We start from the raw sequence: 24,944 nt of genomic DNA on the forward strand, positions 1-24,944 counted from the left end.
AGGGAAGGGAAGGGAAGGGAAGGGAAGGGAAGGGAAGGGAAGGGAAGGGAAGGGAAAAGAAAAGAAAAGAAAAGGAAGAAAGAACAGCAGGGCTGGACTTTAGAAGACCACGAAGTAAACCTTCACAAATCTGAAGAAAAATGTTTTTCATTCTTGAATACTATAACCAGCCAATTTGTTAATTAAATGTGAAGGTAGAATAAAGACATTTTCTCAAGAAACTAACCTTTCTCTGGAAGGTTCTATGTTTTCTTGCCGTGGAGCCTTTACTTACACTGACCGTTATATACATTGTATTCCAGGGCCTGGGAGGCATTTCTCTCTTCTTTATTTCCCCCTTTGTACTTCAAGAGCTAAACTTCATCTCTCCATCCTGTAAGGCAGCATTCCTCCACCTTTTTGGCACCAAGGAAAACAATTTTGCCATGGACTGGGGTCTGGGGATGGTTTCGGGATGAGTCAAGCACATTACACTGATTGTGCATTTTATTGCTGTTATTATTACATTGTAAAATATAATGAAACAATTCTACAACTCACCATCATGTAGAATCCGTGGGACCCTGAGTTTGTTTTCCTGCAACTAGATGGTCCCATCTGGGGGCAATGGGAAACAGTGACAGATCGTCAGGCATTAGATTCTCATAAGGAGTGCGCAACCTCGATCCCTCTCATGCACAGCTCACAAAAGGGTTTGCGCTCCTATGAGAATCTAATGCTGCCATTGATCTGACAGGAGGTGGAGCTCAGGTGGTTATGTGAGCAGTGGGGAGCGGCTGTAAATATAGATGAAGCTTCCTTTCTGGATGCTGCTGTTCACCTCCTGCTTGGTGTAGCCTGGTTCCTAACAGAACACGAGCCCCTACTGTGAGGTCTATTTTTAAGCCACCACCTCCTCAAAGAAGGATTTTCTGTTCCTGCCAGTCTAAACCTGGGTGCTCACAGACCTCTCTAACCCTCCCTTCCCCATAAGGTATTGTATTCCACCTTTTGTGACCACGACTTTCTCCTGAAACAATGGAAGCTTCTCACATGCAAAAGACCTGCCTATTTCTTCTTTGTGGCTCTGGCCTTGCAGTCCCTCCTACTCACCAACTGGGTCTAATATTTTCTTTAATATAGGAATACTCAATGATAAAAGAACAATGGACTCAAGACTGAAGGTTATTCTATTTGGCTAAGAAGATCACATTGAGACCGTCGTTGCTTTTTTTGGTTTTTTGTTTGTTTGTTTTTGACAGAGTCTTGCTCTGTTGCCCATGTGACAGCAAGAGATCTCAGCTCACTGCAACCTCTTCCTCCCAGTGTCAAGTGATTCTCCTGCCTCAGCCACCCAAGTAGCTGGGATTACAGGCACGTGCCACCAAACCCAGCTAATTTTTGTATTTTTAGTAGAGATGAGGTTTCACCATGTTGCCCAAGCTGGTCTCAAACTCCTGACCTCAGGCGATCCACTCGCCTTGGCCTCCGAAAGTGCTGGGATTACAGGCGTGAGCCATCGTGCCCAGCTGAATCTATCTTATCTCTGCTTCAATTCCTTCTACATCCAGATTTCCCAACTCAGAGTTTCTCCATATAGAGCAAAAGGCAGCATTTTTTGAGAATTAAAGGACAAAAGAAGAAAATTATTATTTCAATTAAAAAGAGACGATCAGGTGGCCCAGTAATTTCACTCCAAAGTACATACATATGTGAAATGAAAATTTATGCCCACACACACAAAAAATATATACAGGAATGTTCATACTAGCATTATGCACAATACCTAAATGGTGGAAACAACCGAGATGTCCAAAAGCCACCACTCACAAAAGACCACCTATTGTAAGATTCCGTTTATATGCAATCAATATCCACAATAGACGAATCTGTAGAGACAAAAGCTGAATAGTGGTTCTAGGCCTGGGGACGGGAGGTGGTTGGGGAGAATGGAGAGTGACTGCTCACAGGCTTGGAATTTACGGAGCAATGAGAATGGTCTACAACTGATTATAGTGATGGCTGAACACCTCTGAACATACTAAAAACCATTGAACTACACACTTCAAATGGGTGAATTATATCTCAATCAAGTTGTTTTCAAAGAGAAGAACAACGTGGGAATAAATTAGATTCATATATGACTTGTCTTTCAGGTAATATCAGATAGCACAAACTGAAACAACCAGGATTTGCAAAGTATGCCATAACTGCACAATTTCAAAACACACATTGGGAACCAGAAAACACCATGTTAAAAAACAATGTCATGTCAGTTGGTATGTATTGGCCTCAAAATTAACATTTAATCTGTTCACTGCAGAGTTTAGTTGTTAAGAAAAGCCTTAACAAAGTGCTAGTGGAGAGTATTAGGTTTATTGACAGCACAGAGTACTTCATTATATAACCTTTTGTAGGTCACTCAAATTTTAAAAGACAGTATCTCTAGTCTCACTTCTTGCCAATCATGTTCTTTCATAGAGGTATTATTAGGCAATTAGTGGATAATGTGTTTGTATTTATACAGGACCAGGGTCTGAAAGCCCTGCTAAGGTAATCTGCACAGACTTATTTATTACATGTGGTCTGTAAGGTGAGTAAAAGCACTGACTTGTAAAGTCTTTCTGTTTGAGAGATGCTTTGATGGTTACAAAGTAAATGGAGAAAATGTCTGATTCTTCCAAAATGGCTGTCCAAAGTGTTTTTAACTATTTAAATAGCATGAATTGTTATGTTTTTAAACTTTAAGGCTTCATTTTGAAGGTTTCATAAAGGCACAATGATATTTTGGCAAAGAATGAGGCTATTTTTATAGATAAAAATAAAAATTTATAGAGGGAACTAGCCCTCTACAATCCCTATTTTGCATTATTTCTTCAAGGATATAGGGATTAATAAACCAGACCTACCAAACCATGATTTTAATATAAAGGAAAATTCAATCCTCATCTTTGTATTTTTCAGACACATTTAAATTCTCACTTACCCTCATGTATCTCATTTGAATACATCAAAGGTTTAAGATATTGACCTAATTTTAAAGAAAAAATATAAACTATTTAAAAAATTTTTTTTGTGGGTACATAGATGTATATATTTATGAGGTACATGAGATGGTTTGATACAGGCATGCAATATGAAATAAGCATACCATGGAGAATGTGGTATCCATCCCCTGAAGCATTTATCCTGTGAGCTACAAACAGTCCAATTACATTCTTTATTTAAAAATACACAATTAAGTTATTATTGACTTTAGTCACCCTGTTGTGCTATCATATAGGTTATATTCATTCTTTCTACTTTTTTTTTTTTTTTGGTACCCATTAACCATTCCCATCTCACCCATTAAATAAACTATCTGTCATTAAACACAGGAAATAGTTTTTCAATTATTTTGCCTCTGTTTTAAAGTCTCTTCATTTTCTTCTGTCTTCTACATAATTCCTAACTATCAACTTTTTAGGCAGTAGGACAAGTAACATGACCCTGGTTTGATTTAGGAGCAACATTTCGATCCATGCCTGGTTGAAAGATATTTTAAAAGGTCTTTGCAGCAGTGTCATTTAACTCATGACGTAGCCACAGAGTCAGGAACAAAAATGCCCCAATTAGATAACAATTGAGAACCAAGCCGACAGTCTATTGGGCTGTATCATGATGGGACATGAGCCCGAGAAACTGTTCAATTTTGGTATGTGAAACTTACATGAATAAATTAGCCACAAATAGAACAATCTTATTTTTAGAATACAAATTGTAGTTTTTTCTTACTTTTCTTTACACACAATGCAAAATACAGAATATAGAATTCAGACTCTCAGCTGCAACCTATATTAACCACAGTGCCAACTGTCATACATTATTTAATGTTCTTCATTATTTCATTTCAACTTCACAATGTTCTAAGTGGCTAACATTGGTAGAGCAGATTCACTGATGGCAACTGGGCCACATCCAGTTTTACCAGTTTCCACCATCACAAAACCCTCCCTGCATCTGCTATTTATGAACTGCCTTTCAGAGAAGATTGTCAGTCCTGGAGAAAATTTCCCTGCCAGTTGAGGTAAGAACATCATTCTGATATACAGAGGTACTGCTTTTTAGAAGTCAAGGTCTCCTGGCAGTTCCTTAGTAGACTAGGATGGCAGCCGCACTAGAGGTCATGAATAATGTATTACATAAGGGCTGTCCATGCATTCAAACCAGAATCTCCTAACCACAATTCCCATAGCAACACACATAGATTTTACTCATCTCAGAGATGAAGCAGCCAGCAGAAATGCTATCCTGGTATTTCTAGCACGATCAACAAGGCACTTAGCCTTTTTCAAAACAAGTTTTTCAAAGGAAAATCAACAACCATGTTAAAATAGGTTCACTGGGAAGCGACTGAGTATCCCAAAATCCAAGCTACCTTCAACTCGAACAATCTATGCCTTAGAAATCGCCACTATTCCAAGGACAGCATGGGAAAAAGAATTCAAATCGTTGCAATGAGTTAAATGAGACACGACCTGAGATAAATCCTGGAACTATCTATTTCATAGCTGCTTTGCAGTCTCCCCTCCATATATACACACTTTATCCTGGAGAAGAATATGTTCTAAGAGAAGAAACTTCTAAAAATCAATAGAATCCTCTGTTGCTTTTTGAAAAGCATAAGGTAACCGGTTTTGAAAGTAAGAGGATACTAATATAAAACACCTATGAAGTAAAATTCAGGGGAAAAACTGTTCAAGTCTAAGAAAATAAACAATAGCTTGAAGTCAGTCTGTTTTTTTTTTTTTTTAACAGAGATATAGTTTACTGGGGAAATGAAGTAAAATGTGTTGATATTAGGTGCCATTTTTCCTCTTTGCACATTCAGGGATCCTTCTGTATGTGTCCAAATAAGCCATCCACCCACAGAAACGAGTTGCTTGGATTATAAAACAACATAGAAGACCAGTCTTATACACCACACTTCCTTTTTCTACTAAGGGAAGAAACTAGGCTCCATTTCTTGTACCTTTCTAAAACCCGACAATGAAATGCTCTAATAGATCAAACAAGCTTTAGGGGAAACTTCCACAGGTGGTCTATCAGGGGCACAGCACAACTTGCAAAGAAAGATCTTGGCAGGAAGGAAACGATTTTACCTTAGCTTTTTCCAACTGTGCCTGGGCCTGCCGCTCCGCTTCTCTGCGCACTGCTTCCCGGTCCTCCTCCAGAGATACATCGGAATCGGATGGACGGCTAGTGTAGGAGTCTGCCGAACCCTGGAGAGGAAAATGTACATTTTAAAGTAGATTCAATCTATGATGTTTGCATTGGAAAAGTCTCATCGACACAGCAGCTAGCTTCCCGGATTGTTCTATACGTTCCTGAAAAGAGGAGAAAATAATTCATTTTGCAGCAACCTATCTAGAAAACCATGCTCTGATTTGCAGACATTCAATAGAATAGTTGTGTCTACTGAATTGCCATTCCTTTCCAAGCTTTATATTCCAAAAAACCACCCTTCCTGGAAGCCAGAACAAGTTGCTTTTATAATTAAACAGCTTGATGGTGCAGTGCAGAACTGAAGGACAACGATGGGTTTCAAGGATAGCTTCAAGAACAATCTACATGCTAAAGCAGGTATTTAAAACTAGAAAGACATTAAGCCTAACAAAAACATGAAAGAAAGTCTGAGTTATCAACTTGCACTCTCCCAAATGTCACTACCATGACATGATTCCCACTTTAATCTGAAGAATCCTTGTTTACCTTTTTATACACCTGCTGTTTTCTCTGATAAAACTGTAAGACACTAGCAGCTAACTTCACTCCATCTTCCAGCAACACATTTTAAAATACCTTTACCCAGATTTAATAAAAAGCCGTCTACAGAAAACACCTGCCTGGGATAGCTCATCTGGCAATTAATCATAACGCAGGGAAAGGAGCTCAAAAAACGAGAGGAATCTCCCTAGCTTCCCTCTCTTGAAATCTTGATCCGATTAACCAAATCAAACCACCCTCTCTACCTGCACTCACTGCAACAACAGAAAAGCACAACAAAATAACCTCTCCCCCCAAACGAAAGCCCTTGCGCTTACACAGATATCAGAATTCTTCAGCCTTCCTCCCTTGGCTCTTTTCAGAAGCCTGATCCAGGTGGCCTTCATGAGCCAGACAGCGCCTTTATCGTCCGCAGCTGCAGCCCCGGGCGCAGGTTCTCAGTGCGCGCTGAGCCCGGGAGAACCCCAGCTCCTTTCCTATCCATGCTCTGGGCAAGCCCCTCTTCTCCGTCCCTTTCTGCCTCCGGGGCTTTCACTCCCTGCCCCAGAGGACTCCCATCCAGGGAAATTCTTATTTTCCCATTCCAGGAGGGGCTGAAAACACACACTCGAGTGCTTTATATTGCTTTAAAAATAAAGAAGACTTCAAGTGCATTCAGAAGCCGGGCATCAACTCGTTCTAAACTTAACGCATCTCATAACCCTAAACATTCTCTTCCCTGCGCTCAAATTGTTAAAGGAAATCAGTTGTAAAAGAATCGCAGAAAAAAAAAAAAAAAAAAACTAGTGCAAAAACGTATGCAGTGACATTTGCAAGTGCAAAGTTCAAGCCTTATCTTTGGAGATCTCGAGGGGAAGGGGGGAGGCGGAGGGAGGAGGACGCACTCCCACACTGGGCATGCTCCATATGTCGCCTTTTTACGCAGATGCTCACATCACACTGTTAGTCTAGGTCAAATTGCCATTTTACATCCGAAGTGTAAACAGCTGGAAAGGTCTCTTCGGTTCTATAGTAACCGGGCTCGTGGTATGTGTGTCTGCTTCTGTTTCAGATGAAACCTTCTCTCAAAAACAAAGAAAGCATGAGATCGTTTCCTTTAATAATCCCTTTCCATTACCTGCTCCAGAAACTGTGTCCGATGCCGAAAGCAGGTTCACAGGTAGTAAATATCATATGCAATATTGCATAGCAAAAATCAAATAATGTTCATCAGTCATAATATAACACAATTCTTTATTGCTTGTGACTTTCCAAACAAGATGCGAGAGAGAGACGTGGCCATTTAATTAGGACATGAAAGTAATCACAGCTCTATAAAGCAATGAGTTTAACGGAGCTCAAAATGACTTCGAACTGCTTCTCCAACTGAGAAACTACCATTTAAAATAAAGCCACTGGCATCAACAGCAATGTGAATTGTTATAACCATACTTACAAAGAAATTTCAAAGCTTGGTTAATTTATCAGTTGGAGTTAAAATTCACAGAATAATTGAGTCCCAACTCTGCTTGTAGATGAGGTGAGTGAGGCTGAAGAAGGAAAGACACTAAAGTTATTATTTTCCTGTACTAATGAAATTACATTTTCAGAGTTTACTTATGAAGAAATACACACTTTGTTTTCTTGACATAAACAAAATGCTATCACTGTAGTCTAAACTGCATTTGTTTGAGGGTGGTGGGAGAACATTTTGTACAAATAAAAATGAAAAAGAAAAGTGTTCTTAAGAATACTTAAGAACCACGGCTGGGTGCAATGGCTCACGACTGTAACCCTAGCACTTTGGGAAGCCGAAGTGGGAGGACTGCTTGAGCCCATGAGTTCGAGACCAGCCTGGGCAACACAGAGAGACCCTCATCTCAAAAAGTCTTCCTCCCTCCCCCGCTGGCACTCTGCACTAATATAATCTTCAAGAGCCAAATGCTAGAAAACACATAGAATAGGGGTTTCAGAATGAAAGTGAGTGATTAATTGTACCTCCATTGTGGTATCTTGACGTAAATTAATAGATCACCCATTGCTATGATGTGAATGTAAAATGCGTGGCGGGCAAATTTACAAAGGGGAAATGAGTGTGTCAACACAGACACACCTGGTAGGGGACTCCTGATCCTCCTAGAGGACTTCTTACAGTAATAGTAGCACAGTAGAAAATTACCAGGAAGCATAATTATACTCCATAGGGGGCCCCTGTTCCCACGATCACCAGTCTTGCCATGTTAGAGCCAATCACCCCACTACAGGTTCAGGTCACACCTCAATGAAAACACGAAGCTTCTCTCAGTAGGAACCCAGCGATGACAGGAAGTACATAAAGAGAGGGCCGCATAACACCCACACATAATTTTGTGCGGTCTCATTCCCTTTTAAATATAATAAGATATAAAGAGTCCTTTGCTAATATTCAGATGCAGCTTTTACATTGCATAGTCACTTTGAGACCTGTTTCCAGGTTTAAATAGCAGTTAAAAACAAAAATCTCTTCAATGACTTTTGGCAATGCCTTGACTATTTTATAATACAGGATGTGACTATCAATTGATCTTTAGAGTAGTTCGCAGAAGCACAGAAAGAGCCGGATTACTTTCATTCCTTGTATCTCTGATAGTACATACTTTCACACACAAACTTTTTTTTTTTTTTTTTTTTTTTTTGAGACAAGGTCTCACTGTCACCCAGGCTTGATAGAGGGCAGTGGTGCAATCATGGCTCACTGCAGGCTTGACCTCCTTGGCAAAAGTGATCCTCCCACTTCAGGCTCCCAAGTGGCTGGGAATATAGGCACGTGCTCCCATTCCTAGCTAATTTTTTAATTATTTTTTGTAGAGATGGGTCTCAGTATGTTGCCCAGGCTGACTGGTCTCAAACTTCTGGGCTCAAGCAATCCTCCCTCCTCAGCCTCCCAACGTGTTGGGATTACAGGTGTGAGCCACCTCATCCGGCCCCAAAATATTTTTCATTATAGAAGTTATATGCACCCGGCATTGAAAGAGACACAAATAACCATCCCCTGAAAGTCTCTCATACAAAGACAGCCACAGTCAAATAGTAGCAAGTTTCAGTCTCTGGAGCTGTTGCATGTTTGAAAGTCACCCTCCTGACATATGCCTTACAGTTAATCTCCTTTCTTCTGGGAGTGTGGATTTATACAGTTAGAAGTGATATATCTAATTAAGCTTTTGCCTTTGGAACCATATGGACTTTCTGGGTCATCGTGCCTCAAGTCGTCTTCAGTCGGGAACAGCTGGCGGTCATTTCCATAACTCCGGAATAGGTTCATTACAAGATGTACCCTTGATCTCTACGGCTCTTACAACGTGATTAGCTGGTCTTTTGCAGTGTTTGTCCTTGCCGGTGCATCACATTTCAGCTACCCAGAGTTCCTTTTCTACATCTTAATACCTGCATTTCTATTTGGACATTTCCAAAAGTGTAACTTGTCCTACTATGTACTGAGAGTCCCTCCCAGGATCATCACCTTTTATCCTCAGAGCTCTCACTTTGTGGGTTCATTGCTCATAGGAAAATTCCATATCATTAGATTAATTTATGCTTTTATCTACTCTTCAGTTTCTTTTTCCACTTTTATGTCTAATGTTCACACAAGAAAGTGTCACCCTTTTTTTCTTCTTGTGTTTTTTTTTTTTTTTTTTTTTTTTTTTGAGATAGTCTCACTTTGTTGCCCAGGCTGGAGTGCAGTGGCTCAATCTCGGCTCACTGTAACCTCTGCCTCCTGGGTTCATGTGATTCTCCTGCCTCGGCCTCCCGAGTAGCTGAAATTACAGGCGTGTGACACCACTCCCAGCCAATTTGGTGATCTGCCCACCTCGGCCTCTCAAAGTGCTGGGATTACTGGCTTGAGCCACTACGCCTGGCCACCCTTTTTCTTTAATACTTTAAAAAATTTATATAGTTTGCTGTTTTGATGCTGTACTCTGCTGTTTCACAGTCATCTATATTTTCAGCATCAGTATTTTGGAGTATTCTTGTATTTTTCTCTTTTAAAGCCCAAAGATAAGAGTTGTAAGCCTATTTCACAGCGGCATCTTGGATCCTAAATTGTGTCTGTGTCTTCTCCTGCTGTAGGAAATCTTTATATGAAACCTTAAAGCCACGTTCTTGAGCAAAATCAACTTTTTATGTATCCAAAAGCCAGTCTGATTCTAGACAAAGCTGTAACTCATCAAAATCCTCAAGATTTTAGACCCCCTCCTCATGCATAGGATGATGCTGACCCAATGGCAAATTCATTGCCTACTGGTCAGGCCCACATCTTTTAAAATAAAGCAAAATGGGGCCAGGCATGGTGGCTCACGCCTGTGATCCCAGCACTTTGGAAAGCCGAGGTGGGTGGATAACCTGAGGTCAGGAGTTCGAGACCAGCCTGACCAACATGGTGAAACCCTGTCTCTACCAAAAATACAAAAATTAGCGAGGCGTGGTGTCACATGCCTGTAATCCCAGCTACTCAGGAGGCTGAGGCAGGAGAATCGCTTGAACCCGGGAGGTAGAGGTTGCAGTGAGTCGACTGTGCCACTGCACTCCCGCCCGGCGACAGAGCGAGACTCCATCTCAATCAATCAATCAAAATGGGATAGACTTCAGAGGGCCAGGATGAAGGGAAAAGAGTTCTATCTTGTATTGTCTTTGGGGGGAGGGAGATAATTCTTTCATTTTTCATGGTGTTGTCATCTCTTTTCACAGTTTAGAATCAACTTCTGTTCTCTGGTACAATTTAGATGTAAGAAATCTAAATTGCTATTCTCTGCTTTACTGGTTTCTTCATAAATAAAATAATAAACTATGGGCTGCATGCTGGCTCGTGCCTGTAATCTCAGCACTTTGGGAGGCAGAGGCGGGCAGATCACTTGAGGCCAGGAGTTCAAGACCAGATGGGCAATATGGTGAAACCCCATCTCTACTAAAAATACAAAAATTAGCCAGGCATGGTGGCAGGCGCCTGCGGTCCCAGCTACTTGGGAGGCTGAGGCAGGAGAATGGTTTGAACCTAGGAGGCAGAGGCTGTAGTGAGCAGAGATTGCAACACCGTACTCCAGCATGGGGGACAGAGGGAGACCCTGTCTCCAAATAGTAACAATACAATCATCAACTATGTGCTGAGGAGAGATCCTGACTCTAAACATTGAAAAATCCAAGATGAGGTACAGTTGCACAAACATTGTATACCTTAGTTTGCAAATTGTCACGTGATTATTACTCAAATTCATATGATGATGAGAATATCAAATGGGATTGACCTATCATTTAGCTGAGTGTCAAAACAGTAACAGAGGTGATAGCAATACCTGGCTGCAGGGTCATCTCTGTGTGGTACTTTTATGATCCTGTAAAAACCAAAAGGTCAGTTTCAATTTTCTCAAGACACTATGAAAATTTATAAACATATAGCTGCAGGATGTACTAATGAAGAGATTAAATTTTATTTAACAACTCCCCAAACCACATGCGATTATTGAGTACTTATTACTTGGAAACTCTGCTGTAACTGTAAGCTAAATACTGAAAACAGGACTGTAAAAAAGACTAAAGCTTTCTGTCATGAAACTTAATATCTCAGTGAAGGAGACTGATTTTTTAAAAAAGGCAGCAGAAAAATAATGGCTATGAGAGACAAGAAAAAAAGCTGAGATAATAAAATGATGGTGGGCGGGATGGTATTTTAGTTAGAGTAATGAGATGACAATCTGAGATGACACTAAGCTGAAATCTAAATGATGAAAGAAAAAAGTCAGCCCTGCAACGCACTGAGAAGGGGGATGTCCAGGCAGAAAGAACAGCATATGCGAAGGCCTTGTGTACAAGAAATGCTTGCATGTCTGAGGAAGTGAAAAGAGGTCAGTGTATCTAACATGCTAACATTAATTTTTAGGAAGGTTTATTTAAACTTGCTCAGTCTCTCTCTCTCTCTTTTCTCTCACTCTACGTGTGATATATACTCAGGTACTCCTGGAATACACATGTGAGACTCCACTGACATGGATTCCCTCCCAGAAAAACTCCTTCAGTGTGTTTGAGTTCCTTAATTTGGAGTTACATTTAAGTTATTGTTAGCGAACTCCACGTTACTGGAAACATGATGTCTCCTGAGAAGGTAAACAGAGGTCTTATATTTTCTTCCTTCTCAGTCCAGCACAATTACTTGTAGGCTAAAAGAGTGTGTTTTGAAGATTGTTCTATATTATGCTTATAATTAGGGTAATCAATTAAGATCAGGCTATGCACATATTAATACATCTTATTAATGATAATAATTGCAAATACTGCATAAATGCTTGCACTGTGTCAGGCAGTGTGCTGACTCACCAGTATTACCTAATGTAATTTCAATTATCTTCATTTTTACTGATGAGAAAACTGAGAGACAGAGAGAAGCTACCTGAGCAAGGCTGCGAAGCAGGGGACTCATTGCGTAGCCAAATGCAAATCATATAAATAACTCCCTGGCTAATTCCTCCCTTTGTAAAATGAATATAACAAATTGGATCCATAGAGTTAGGAGTAAACCTTTAGCAGTCAAAATTCAAGTGTCATGCATGCATCAGCTCATAAAAAGAAAAGCTAGGACAAATTCCTACATGCATCTGATGTTTTTGTTAATGAAAAGCGTATATTTTTTCTGTTTGTTGGTCATAGATATAGCCATTTCTAACAATCATAAAGGCATCGTGATGATTTCCTAATGCTTAGTTATGGCTTTGCTAAGCTTTAGGCATGCTCACTCGCTCGCTCTCTCACACACATCTTTATAAATTCTCAAAATTGGGCCAGGCGTGGTGGCTCATGGCTGTAATCCCAGCACTTTGGGAGGCCGAGGCAGGCCGATCACCAGGTCAGGAGTTCGAGACCAGCCTGGCCAAGAGACCAGCCTGGCCAAAAGGGTGAAACCCTGTCTCTACTAAAAATACAAAATTAGCCAGGTGTGGTGGTGCGCGCTTGTAATCTCAGCTACTTGGGAGGCTGAGGCAAAAGAATTGCCTGAACCTGGAAGGCAGAGGTTGCAGTAAGCCGAAGATCTTGCCATTGCACTTCAGCCTGGTGACAGAGTGAGACTCCTACTTGGAAAAAAAAAAAAATTCAAATTTGATCTTTCCAAAAAGGCACAATGAAAGTACACTGAGGGTTCGTTTCACATTCATTAATAGAATGCTGTTTGGTGGAAAGACTTGGCTGCTCCTCTGAAATTTTCCTCACTTCAGACTATCTCAGCATCATGAAGCATTCTTTTCATTACTTATCTACAAGGGAAAGTAGATTAGCATCGGAAAACAATAGAGGCCAAGATACCAGCTATTTAAGTTTTTCTCTCTTTGCTGAAAATGAATAGAACTTTGGCAAGCTGGCCTTCAGTAGCCTGGTCGGCAGCTCATCCTGCCTGAAACTGGCTAGGATTCAAGCGTCTTCTTTCAGTTCAAAAGGAACAGTTGCTGGTTTTCAGTACTGAAGCTGAAGTCATTATAAAGTGCTAATAGTAGGTAAAAAGTTCAGAGATGTGACTTTCATTTTTTTTTTTTTAAATGAACACATCAAAACACTGTCACCACCAAATTATTCCTTAATGTGAGGGTATGATGGCTGTTTACAGTTTATAGAAGAGCCTCTGGTCAATATTTGCAAAATTTGACATTGTCCAAAAACACCATTTTGAAAAAGTTAAAATTAGAGGAGCAATTTTGATACTGAGTTTTGGATTTCAGTCACAGGCTAAATAATTTTTTTAAAAATTAGAACGTTATGTATGTATACGTGTGTGTTGGAAAAATTTTCTAGGCCTTTAATATATATCTACTGATGATGATAGATGACACAAATTTTTTTTTTTTTTTTTTTTTTTTTTTTTTGAGATGGAGTCTCACTCTGTCGCCCAGGCTGGAGTACATTGGATGCTCGGCTCACTGCAACCTCCGCTTCCCGGATTCAAGCGATTCTCCTGCCTCAGCCTCCTGAGTAGTTGGGATTACTGGTGCCCACCACCATGCCTGGCTAAGTTTTGTATTTTTAGTAGAGACGGGGTTTCACCACGTTGGTCAGGCTGGTCTTGAACTCCTGACCTCAGGTGATCTACCCGCCTCGGCCTCCCAAAGTGCTGGGATTACAGGCGTGAGCCACCGCGTCCAGCCAATGACAAGAATTTTTTCATGCTAATATAATTTTTTATATAAAAACTACCTTATCAGTTATGAAATTGAAAATAAGTAGGCAGGGAGCAGAAAAAATAGTGGCTTCGGAGAGTTGAACTGTCTCAATATATCGCTGCAGAAAATTCAATTAAATGGGAGAAAAGGAGTGAATAAATTGTATGTAGGGAATTTTGGGTATAGAAATTCATGCTGGCTACAGGTACTCCAGAAACTGCACGGACGTCACTACACTTAGGCTTTTTCTATTGAATAATTCGAATCAGCACACGTGATTATTTCTCTTTTCCTAAGAAAACCTTTCCTTGACTCCATTTTCTCTGCCAGTTCTTGTCCATATTTCCCCTCTCCTTTGCAGAAAAACAAAAAATGCATAGAAAAACTTGGCTCTACTCCAATTCTTCTCTTCCTGTTCTCTCTTAAATATACTTCCTCCTGTTCCTCTTACCACTCCACTAAAACTGCTCAAGGTTATCAACGATGTCTCTAAGGCTACATCGATGGCTGACTCTCAGTGTTCATCTTACTCTAGCAATCAGTAGCCTTTAATATCACTGATCTTCCCCTGTCCTCTCTTCGTTTTCTCAACTTGACTTCCAAGAAACCACTCCCTCTTGGTCTTCCTCTTTTCCCATTGGCTGTTCCTTCCAAGTCTCCTTTGTTAGTAACTTCCTGTTCCACTGATTTCTACACCCTCTCCCTGCCACCTAGCCCTCCCTTCTTTCTGCTGTAACCTTGTTGGGCCCCTTGATGTTCCTCAGAGGCACCAGACACTCTCCTCCCCTAGATTTCTACCCTGCTAACTCTATCACCTCCTCTAAATCTTTGCTCAAAAGTCTCTTTCTCAATGAGGTCTTCTGCAACCATCCTATTTCAAATTATGATCCCCACTGCCTTGCGGTATTTCCAGTCACACTTACCCTCTTCTACTTTTTTAAAAATAGTGCTTTTACTTTCTTCTTCTTCTTTGACAGGGTCTTACTCTGTCACTCAGGCTGGATTGCAGTGGCACAATCTTGGCTCACTGCAACTTCTGCCTCCCGAGCTCAAGGGATCCACCCACTTCAGCCTCCTGAGTAGCTGGGACTATAGGTGCACACCACCATATCCAGCTAATTTTTCATATTTTCTGTAGAGATGGAGTTTTGTCATGTTGCCCAGGCTGGTCTCGAACTCCTGGACTCAAGAGATCCACGTGCCTCGGCCTCCCAAAGTGCTGGGATTACAGGTGTGACCCACCATGCCCAGTCTGTTAGTGTTTTTACCTTCTAACATATAATTTACTTACAATATTGTTTAGTATATGTCTCCCTTGATTAGGATATAACACCCATGAGGGCAGATTTTTTTTTTTTCTTTTGAGACGGAGTCTCGCTCTGTCGCCCAGGCTGGAGTGCAGTAGCCGGATCTCAGCTCACTGCAAGCTCTGCCTCCCGGGTTTACGCCATTCTCCTGCCTCAGCCTCCCGAGTAGCTGGGACTACAGGCGCCCGCCACCATGCCCAGCTAGTTTTTTTTTTTTTGTATTTTTTAGTAGAGACGAGGTTTCACCGTGTTAGCCAGGATGGTCTCGATCTCCTGACCTCGTGATCCGCCCGTCTCGGCCTCCCAAAGTGCTGGGATTACAGGCTTGCGCCACCGCGCCCGGCCTGAGGGCAGATTTTTTTAAATGTTTCACTTACTCGTATATCCCAAGTGCCTGGAATAGTGCCAGACATGGAATGCACGCTCAGCAAACATTTGTTGAATGAATGAATAGGGACAGAGAGAAAAACCTCTTCTTTCTTATATCCTATATTGTAAAGCTTCCCCAGTCGACAGGAGAGCTCCCCCACTCCCTTTTAGCATTCCTAAACATTCTTAAACATTCCTAAATGTGCTCATGTCTCTTCCTTAATTAAAAAACACAAACAGAAATGTGACTTTCCATGATGAATGGATGATAAATATTTATAATGAATAAAGAATAAAACAAAGGCTTCAGCTTGAAGCTATCCCCAGTGTTTTATCACAAACCTCCACAAATGCCAACTTCATTAACTTTGTGCAAATGTCAACTATAGGCCAGTTGATTAAATAACCATGTTCCATAACAAGAAAGCCACTCCAAAAACAGTCATTATACTTGAAATTTCTTTAGCATCCTTTTTCCAATGAATCTCAGAGAGACTTTATTCGAAAATATGATTACAACTTATTTTCTGTGAAGCTTCTTTTCCCATTAATTCTACTTCTTCATTCTAGGAACTTAAAGTTCCAATCCTAAAAGTACCAGTGACTCATTGCATAGCCAAAGGCAAGGCATGTAAATAATTCCCTGGCTAATTCTCCCATTTGTAAAATGAATATACTAAATTGAAGCTACTAGAAAGAATGCTCTTGCAAATTTTCTTACAGATGGTTGCAAATATATTGTAAATATAACATATTGTGTGAGTGATTGTTGATTTACTTCTTATGCACTACCCCTGACATTCCTATAGAGATGGAGTTCAAATTTACAGCAGAAAATGTGACTACACATATACCTTATAATAATTCAGAATGTTTTAAAAAATCAAGCCAGTACAGGGAGAAGATACGTCTTCAAGCAATGTTGGGTAATATCATTTAAAGGAATGCAACTGAATAACTGGGCAAATACATATAAAACTCTGGAATATCTTCATAGGCTCTCTACTACCAAAGAAAGACCATGTTGGCCATGCGCCGTGTCTCACGCCTGTAATCCCAGCACTTTGGGAAGCTGAGGCGGGCGGATCACGAGGTCAGGAGTTCAAGACCAGCCTGGTCAATATGGTGAAACCCCGTCTCTACTAAAAATACAACAATTAGCTGGGCATGGTGGTGGGTGCCTGTAGTCCCAGCTATTCAGGAGGCTGAGGCGGAAGAATCACTAGAAATCAGGAGGTGGAGGTTGCAGTGAGCCAAGATCGTGCCACCGTACTCCAGCCTGGGTGAAGGAGCGAGATCCTGTCTCAAAAAAAGAAACGCCACGTCAAAAGATGGTACGTTCAAGTGCCAGGCCTTTTCTTGAGCAGCAAAACAATCAAACAAGTGAATCTGGGCTCTTTCCTTCCAAGGTGAGTTCTCGCAGGTGGCAATGAACAATTAATCTACAGACATGAATGAATAGCTAACTTATGTGTTCTCCAGGGAACTACACACCTGTGAAAAGGGATATGGCTTCAGTCCTTAAATATTTCACTGTTTAACAGTTTCTTTGCATATATAAAAGGCACACTAATTGATAGTAAGTAAAATAGTAAGAGATGAATTGATATAAATAAAGGATATGAATAGAAAATTCACCAAAAAATCAGTTAGCCATAAGCATCTGGAAAAGGTGTTCAGCCTCATTAAATTAAACACAATACCATTTTCCCTCATTAAACCAATGCTCTTTGCAAAGTCCCAATTCACAATGTCAGGGGGACGCACTTAAATTGATACTTTCACACCTTGTTGATAGTTTTTGGCTTTCATGCAACCCTTTGGGAAGACAATTTACTTTCTGTGTGTATCTAGACATGCATTTAGATGTACGTAGGCTAATAATTTCACTTCTGGGAACTAGTTTAAGAAAATTTTAAAAGTACGGTTCACATATTTAGTAGACTATTAGATAACCTTAAAAATAGTTACAAAGACTAAAGATGATTACAGGCAAATATTTATGATGACTATATTTGATAAAACCAGAAAACAACAACAAAAACAAAATGGAATCATTTCTATATACACATACATTCAGGTATGTAAAACAAATAACAGAGGCACGGCACAGTGACTCATGCCTGTAATCCCAGCACTTTGGGAGGCCCAGGTGGAGGATCGCATGAGCCCAGGTGTTCAAGACCTGCCTGTGCAACATAGGGAGACCCTGTCTCTACAAAAAAAGTAAAAAAATGAGCCAGGCACGGTGGCACACATCTGTAGTCCTAGCTACTTGGGAAGCTGAGGCAGGAGGATTGCCTGAGCTCAGGAGTTCGAGGCTATAGTGAACTCATCATGCCACTGCAATCCAGCCTAGGTGACAGAGTGAGACTCCCATCTCAAAAAAACAAAAAACAGTAACAGAAGAGATAGGGTTGGATTCCATGTTCTCAAAAAAATGTTGGGAGTTCAGTTAAATTCTTTTTCTGTAATGTTCCTATGTTTGTGAATAAAAGGCCCTCCCTATTGCAACTGAAATTTATTACAAAGTACTCTGAAAATATTTTTGATGTTGCAAAAGAGATGATTTATACATACATATTTTCTGTAATTGATTGATTTGACCTTCATAGTTGTTTACATATGGGGAAGGGAGGCAAGGACCACGTCTCCTGAAAGCCTCTTTATGCACATTAAAAACAACAGAACAAAGTAAAGGGTGCTATGGAAATTATGACAGGTAAGAAAAGAATTAAAAGAAAAGTACTTAGAAATAAAATTTTACGATGATGAAGTAAATTTCTCTGTGTATAATGTATAGGAATAATTATTTAACTGTCCACTTGAAATACTGGATTTTTCTCCTATGATTGCTTAAATAATTTGTTGGTACTAGGTTAGGTACTTAAGCAGGCCAAAATGACTCAGTAATTTGGTAGTAAAATATTAATATACTGTTCCAAAAGTCTAACCTTCCAGAAAGATATGACTTTGGTTCAGACAGACTTAATATTAAAAAAACAGGCTACACCATCAGGGATTTGTCTGGAAAAATGCCAGTGGTGTGGAGTACTCAGAAATAAAGCACTGGAAAGTACCCTAGGGACCTAATACAGTTAATACATCCCTTAAGCAGCAAACCCGCCTTCAGGAGGTGATTTCAGAACTAGAGACAATCTGGTTCATTCACCTCTGTGTTTTAAAATGGCTGCAAAATTTAAGATTATTTAGCTGCAAATATGCCACTGATATATAATATTAATGTTAGAAAATCTAAACTATGTTCAGAACATTTAATAAAATACTGGACATATACCATTGGTCAAAAGTAGTTTATATCCTATTTTTTGTCTTGCAAATGAAAAAGCATCTTTTGTTGCATGAAACTAACTGCTCTATTTTGCATTTGAAGGTGTAATGGACTTTAATGATAGCAAAACTTCCATCAAGCAGGGCAAAAATGGTCTGACAGTTCGCTAAGAAGACAGTTTGGGTAAGGATGAGAAATGGCTTGGGCCAGGTACAGTGGTTCGTGCCTATAATTCCAGGACATTGGGGGGCCAAGGCAGTAAGATTGCTTGAGCTCAGCAGTTTGAGACCAACATGGACAACATAACGAGATCCCGTCTGTACCAAAACTTGAAAAATTAGCTGGGCATGGTAGCACACACCATAGTCCCAGCGCTGACGTGGGAGCATCACTTGAGTCTGGGAGGTGAAGGCTGCAGTGAGCTTTGATTGTGCCACTGCACCCCAGCCTGAGTGACAGAATGAGAGCCTGTCTCTAAAAAAAAAAAAAGAGAGAAAGAAATGGTTTGGTGACTATGCTGACAGCTGCCTGTTGACTTGCACGAGGGTGACCACAGTCTCACAGCCTGGTAGTGTATGCATATGTTATGTGCTAGATCCTTCTACTATTCACACACCAGACTCAGATACTCCAAACCACAAATGCATCTACTGGCTTTTCTGCTTCATTTAAATGACAATCATTGGATATGATGCACAACTCATTATTATTATTATCTCCTTTTCCCAGCACATATATACAGTAGAATGTAATACTCATAGGAGGGTAGGGAGCTTGTTTTGTTTACCTCTGCTCCCCAATCCCAGAGCATTCCCAGTGGACATGAGGGAAGAAGAAGTGACTGGGGTTCCCAGTCAAGTGAGGGAGACACATCACAGAGGCCGTAACACAAAACATTATTTTATGACAGTTTTGATAACTACTATAAAGGAAAGGTATGGGGCACTACGAGGGAAGATGGCAGGGAGATGGAGATGGGACTCAGAAGAAGCTTCTAAAAGGAAATAGATATTTAGGCTGTGTTTTGCAGCTGGCAGGAAACAGTCATAGAAACAGGTAAGGAAACAACATTCTGAGGCAGAAGGACCAATGGGAAGAAGTGGAGGATCTTCGAGTTTCTAAGGAGCAAGAGCTTAGTGACCAAGAAGACGGCTCTGAGACGAATCTGAGATGACTCAGCCAGATCTGCCTTCTGAAACTCAGTACTTCCAGTTTGTATCAGAAGTATTATACACTGTTATCATACACTAGAACATTTAATTATGAAGGGAATTAAATGACGATAATATTGTTGCTGCCTTAATTTCTTCTGGATGAATACCTGGGATCAACTTTCATGATCCTTCATCATCATCACATTTACATCCAACCATTCTGTCAACAAATATCTACCATGTGCTGGACACTGAGGATCTAAGAATATAGATGACATATTCTCTGTTCTCCAATAGCTTCCAGTACCTAGCTCTCTTACCAACTGATGCTTGAAACACTCCAAAACATAAAAGCTATCCATTTTACATCAGATTAAAAATCATAAATAAAAGAGCAACAGTAAAGTTGCTCATACACTGATGATATATACGGAATATGTCATCATATGCTGTTGACAAAAGTTTGGTGCCTTCATATATTAATACGTCTTATAATCAATAAGAAAAACACCAACAACCCACTAGAAAAATTGGCCAAAAAAGCAGGGGAGGGAGAGATAGTCATAGAAAAAGAAATGGTTTTAAGCTAATGGAAAATGCCTAAGTTTAGTCCTGATGTTAAAATGGCCCAAAATCAAAGACAACACTAGCTTTAATTTTTATTGGCAAGATTACAAACAAAGTGAATGCACAGTTAGTGTGGTCCTCTCACACAGTGCCCCTTATGGATAAAATTTGGTAGAATTTATCAAAACTGAAAACTTACCTTTGATCCATAATTCTAATTCTGATTCGGGGACTTTTATACATATACACAAATATGTACATAAGGATGTATATATAAGAATGCTTATTTGTTATGGCATTATTTGTGTTAACAGATTACTTTGAATAACATAACTGCTTATCAGTAGGGGACTGATAAAATTATGTTGCATCCATATGATGGCATATCATTCAGACATTTAAAAAAATAAGTTATCTCTAGCTATACATGCGAATGTGAAATAATCTCCAAGATATATTTTACAGGTGAAAAAGAAAAAAGCATCAGAAAAAGAAAAAAAAATCCAAGAGGTTTTTGTCATCATTTGTAGAAATATACTGTCGTGCTGTCATTTGAATAAATACTTTTTTTTTTTTTTTGAGATGGAGTTTCACTCTTGTCACCCAGGCTGGAGTGCAGTGTCACGATCTCGGCTCACTGCAAGCTCTGCTTCCTGAGTTCAAGCGATTCTCCTGCCTCAGCCTCCCTAGTAGCTGGGATTAGAGGCGCCTGCCACCACACCCAGCTAATTTTTTGAAAAGTGCCTTTTAAAGAATGCATACATTTATAAGTACATAGGCTAGCTCTAGAACATTTAAGTAGCTGCACATTTTTAAAACCTGCGGAGAGGGGCGAGGGGTATTACAAATCTCTATGGCATATTCAAAAGCAATTTAATTAGAGCCTCTGGAAGTGGGATAAGGCAATCATTCATTTTTTTTTCTTTTTTTTCTTATACAGAGTCTCCCTCTGTTGCCCATGCTGGAGAGCAGTGGCGTAATTTCAGCTCACTGCAACCTCTGCCTCCCGGGTTGAAATGATTCTCCTGCCTCAGCCTCCCAAGTACCTGGGATTACATGTGCCCGTCACCAGGCCCAGCTAATTTTTTTTTTTTTTTGTATTTTTAGTAGAGATGAGGGTTTACCAGGTTGGCCAGGCTGGTCTCGAACTCCTGACCTCAGATGATCCACCCACCTTGGCCTCCCAAAATGCTGGCATTACAGGCGTGAGCCACTGCACCCAGCCGGCAACTGTTCTTTTCAAAGCTCTGCATGTGATTCTACTGTTCAGCCAAGGTTGAGAACCACAATGCCAGAGTGACACCAAGAATCTGGTCACCGTGGTTGCTTTTGGGGAAGAAAACTGAGGAACCTGCAGCCAGAGATGGGAGGGACTTAACTTTGCACTGGGTGACCTCTTGTAATGCTTGATTTTTTTTTTTTTTTTTTTTTTTTTTTACCATATTCATATTACTTTAAATTTGGTTTTGTGGGGTTTTTTTTGTTTTTTGTTTGTTGCTGTTGTTTTGAGACAGGGTCTCACTCTGTCACCCAGGCTGGAGTACAGTGGCACAATCTCAGCTCGCTGCAACCTCTACCTTCCAGGCTCAAGTGATCCTCCCACCTCACCCTTCCAAGCAGCTGGGAGTACAAGTGTGCACCATCATGCTCAACTAATTTTTTTGTTTTTTTTTGGTAGAAACAGGGTTTCACCGTGTTGCCCAGGCTAGTCTTGAACTCCCGAGCTCAAGCGATCTGCCCCCCTTGGCTTCCCAAACTGCTACCATTATAGGCACGAGCCACTGTGCCTGGCCAACCATATTCATATTACTTTAAAAAGAGACATTTAAAAGGAAAATTTCTAGGTCCTTTTCTATGAGAGACTTGTGATACCTTTCTCCACTCTCGATTTCTGTGGTAATTTTTCATGTAATATACACAGCCACTACCTGGAAATTGTTTCATTAGAGAAAAAGAGGTACACTGTATTTTTATCATGAAAAATATTCAAGTTGCTCTTAAAACATGGCCATAGATCCTGACGATATGGCCTAGATGCCGGATGCAGGTCCCATTGAGCTTCAGGAGTCCCGGTACTGACTCTACCTGTGACTATAGGTTCCTTGGGAACATGGTGCCTTTTTGGCCCTGACAACCTTGCTTCTGGACTCACTTTTCACTTTCTCCTAACAATGTGAAAGACTATAGATTTTACATAAATAACTGTGGCACTTTAAACAGCACTCTATGGCTGGGCGTGGTGGCTCACGCCTGTAATTCCAGCACTCTGGGAGGCCAAGGTGGGTGGATCACCTGAGGTCAGGAGTTCGAGACCAGCCTGACCAACATGGGGAAACGCCGTCTCTACTAAAAATACAAAAATTAGCCGGGCATGGTGGCGCACGCCTGTAATCCCAGCCACTTGGGAGGTTGAGGTGGGAGAATTGCTTGAACCCGGGAGGCGAAGGTTGTAGTGAGTCGAGATTGCACCAGTGCACTCCAGCCTGGGCAACAGAGCAAGACTCTGTTTCAAAGAAAACCAAAAAAAAACAACAACAACAAAATGGCACTCTATCAGCTACTCTGTATTCGTCTTCTCTGCTTAATATCTTCCCAACCTTCTGGTGCACCATATATGTACTTACGTATTTATTTATGGTTTAATTCTTGCCGCTAACATGAAAGTTTCATGAAGGCAGGGATTTGTGTTGCTTCTGTCACTGTTGAATCCCCAAGACCTAGCACAGGGCCTGGCACATGAAGACGATGTTGCTCTGTTATTCATCTCTACGAAAATGTCAAGGCTCACTCTTTCCACTCCACTAACCACAACCCCAGTCACGTCACTCACCTCTACTGTGAAGATTCTTACAGTGCCTTTGTAATTAGTCTCTCTGCTTATACCCGCTTCTTCTAGCTCCTCTATATTCCAGTGGCCAGGTTCATCTTCAAACATACAGCAGATCATTTCATTCCTCTGTCTAAAAGACTTCATTTTCTTTCTATCCCACTTAAAATAAAATCCAAGCTCCTTACCTGTATAATGTGGCCTTTGTCTATGCCTTTAAACATGTCTTGTACCAGAATAAATATTTGTAGCTAACAGAATAAAGTATGTGTCTGTCATATCAAACCTTGGATGATACCAGCTCTTAAGCAGGTAAAAAGACAAATTTCGTGGCTTTGGTGAGTGTTCTATGGATTTTGTAGCATATAATATAACATGCATATTTCCTACCAACGGGGAATGCCATCATGAGTGAAACAGCACCCATGCCATCCTGTGGGCTAGGAAAATGCAGAAAAGACACCAAGCTTGTGGCAATTTCTTAAAGATCTAGAACCAGAAATACCATTTAACCCAGTAATCCCGTTACTGGGTATATACCCAAAGGAATATAAATCATTCTATTACAAAGACACATGCACACATATGTTCATTGCAACACTATTCACAATAGGAAATCCATGGAATCAACCCAAATGTCCACTAATGATGGATTGGATAAAGAAAAGGTGGTACATACCCACCATGGAACGCTATGCAGCCATAAAAAGGAATGACATCATGTCCTTTGCAGGGACATGGATGGAGCTGGAAACCATCATCCTCAGCAAACTAACACAGGAACAGAAAACCAAACACCACATATTCTCACTCGTAAGTGGGAGCCAAACAATGAGAACACACGGATACAGGAAGGGGAACAACACACACTGGGGCCTGTTGGTGGGTGGGGAAGGGAGAGGGAGAGGATTAGGAAAAATAGCTAATGTATGCTGGGCTTAATACCTAGGTGATGGGTAGATAGGTGCAGCAAACCACCATGGTACAATTACTTACATAACAAACCTGCACAACCTGCACATGTACCCAGGAACTTGAAATGAAACTAAAAATTTTTTTAAAAAGAGGCACTGAGCAAACTCACCAAAGGATACTGAATACAGAGAAAGACACAACTGTCAAAGCAGAGAAAAATGCAGTTCTGGAATGATATACATTCATAGAGATTATCAGAAGAGACAGCCCTCCTAAAAACTCTGGAAAATTTCAGACAATGCTAGAGGACACAATATCCAGACTGAGCAAGTATATTTTATTATTATTGTTGCTGTAATTTTGCTATGTTTAAGATTAATTTTTAGCATTCTTTGGTGACTTGAAAAACACACACGAACATCAGTGGTCCACCGTGTACCATTTATAACATATTTAATTTTGCTTAAGATGACGATATTATAAAAAGCACATGTACCCTAGAACTTAAAGTATAATAATAATAAAAAAAAAGAATTAATGAACATGTAAGTAGTAGCCTTGTGTATGTCACCATATAATATGCTCTAAATGATGCACTCAAATTACCATATATCA

General features: G+C 40.3%; 1 protein-coding gene across 7 annotated transcripts in view; it reads right to left on the bottom strand.

Moving 5' to 3' along the window:
• Nucleotides 1-24,944, bottom strand: part of CACNB2 (calcium voltage-gated channel auxiliary subunit beta 2) — a 413,977-nt gene that overhangs the window by 133,486 nt on the left and 255,547 nt on the right. For 6 of the 7 annotated variants that reach the window (XM_023223140.2, XM_023223141.2, XM_023223139.2 and 3 more), the window contains one exon: nucleotides 5,121-5,240. In XM_023223140.2, the coding sequence (XP_023078908.1) occupies nucleotides 5,121-5,240 (120 nt within the window). Of the gene's footprint in view, nucleotides 1-5,120; nucleotides 5,241-6,062; nucleotides 6,594-24,944 lie in introns of those variants that run through there. The other variant, XM_023223142.2, reaches the window with a different exon arrangement.

The sequence above is a fragment of the Piliocolobus tephrosceles genome, chromosome 9 (assembly GCF_002776525.5).
Source record: "Piliocolobus tephrosceles isolate RC106 chromosome 9, ASM277652v3, whole genome shotgun sequence".
NCBI classification, from domain to species: domain Eukaryota; kingdom Metazoa; phylum Chordata; class Mammalia; order Primates; family Cercopithecidae; genus Piliocolobus; species Piliocolobus tephrosceles.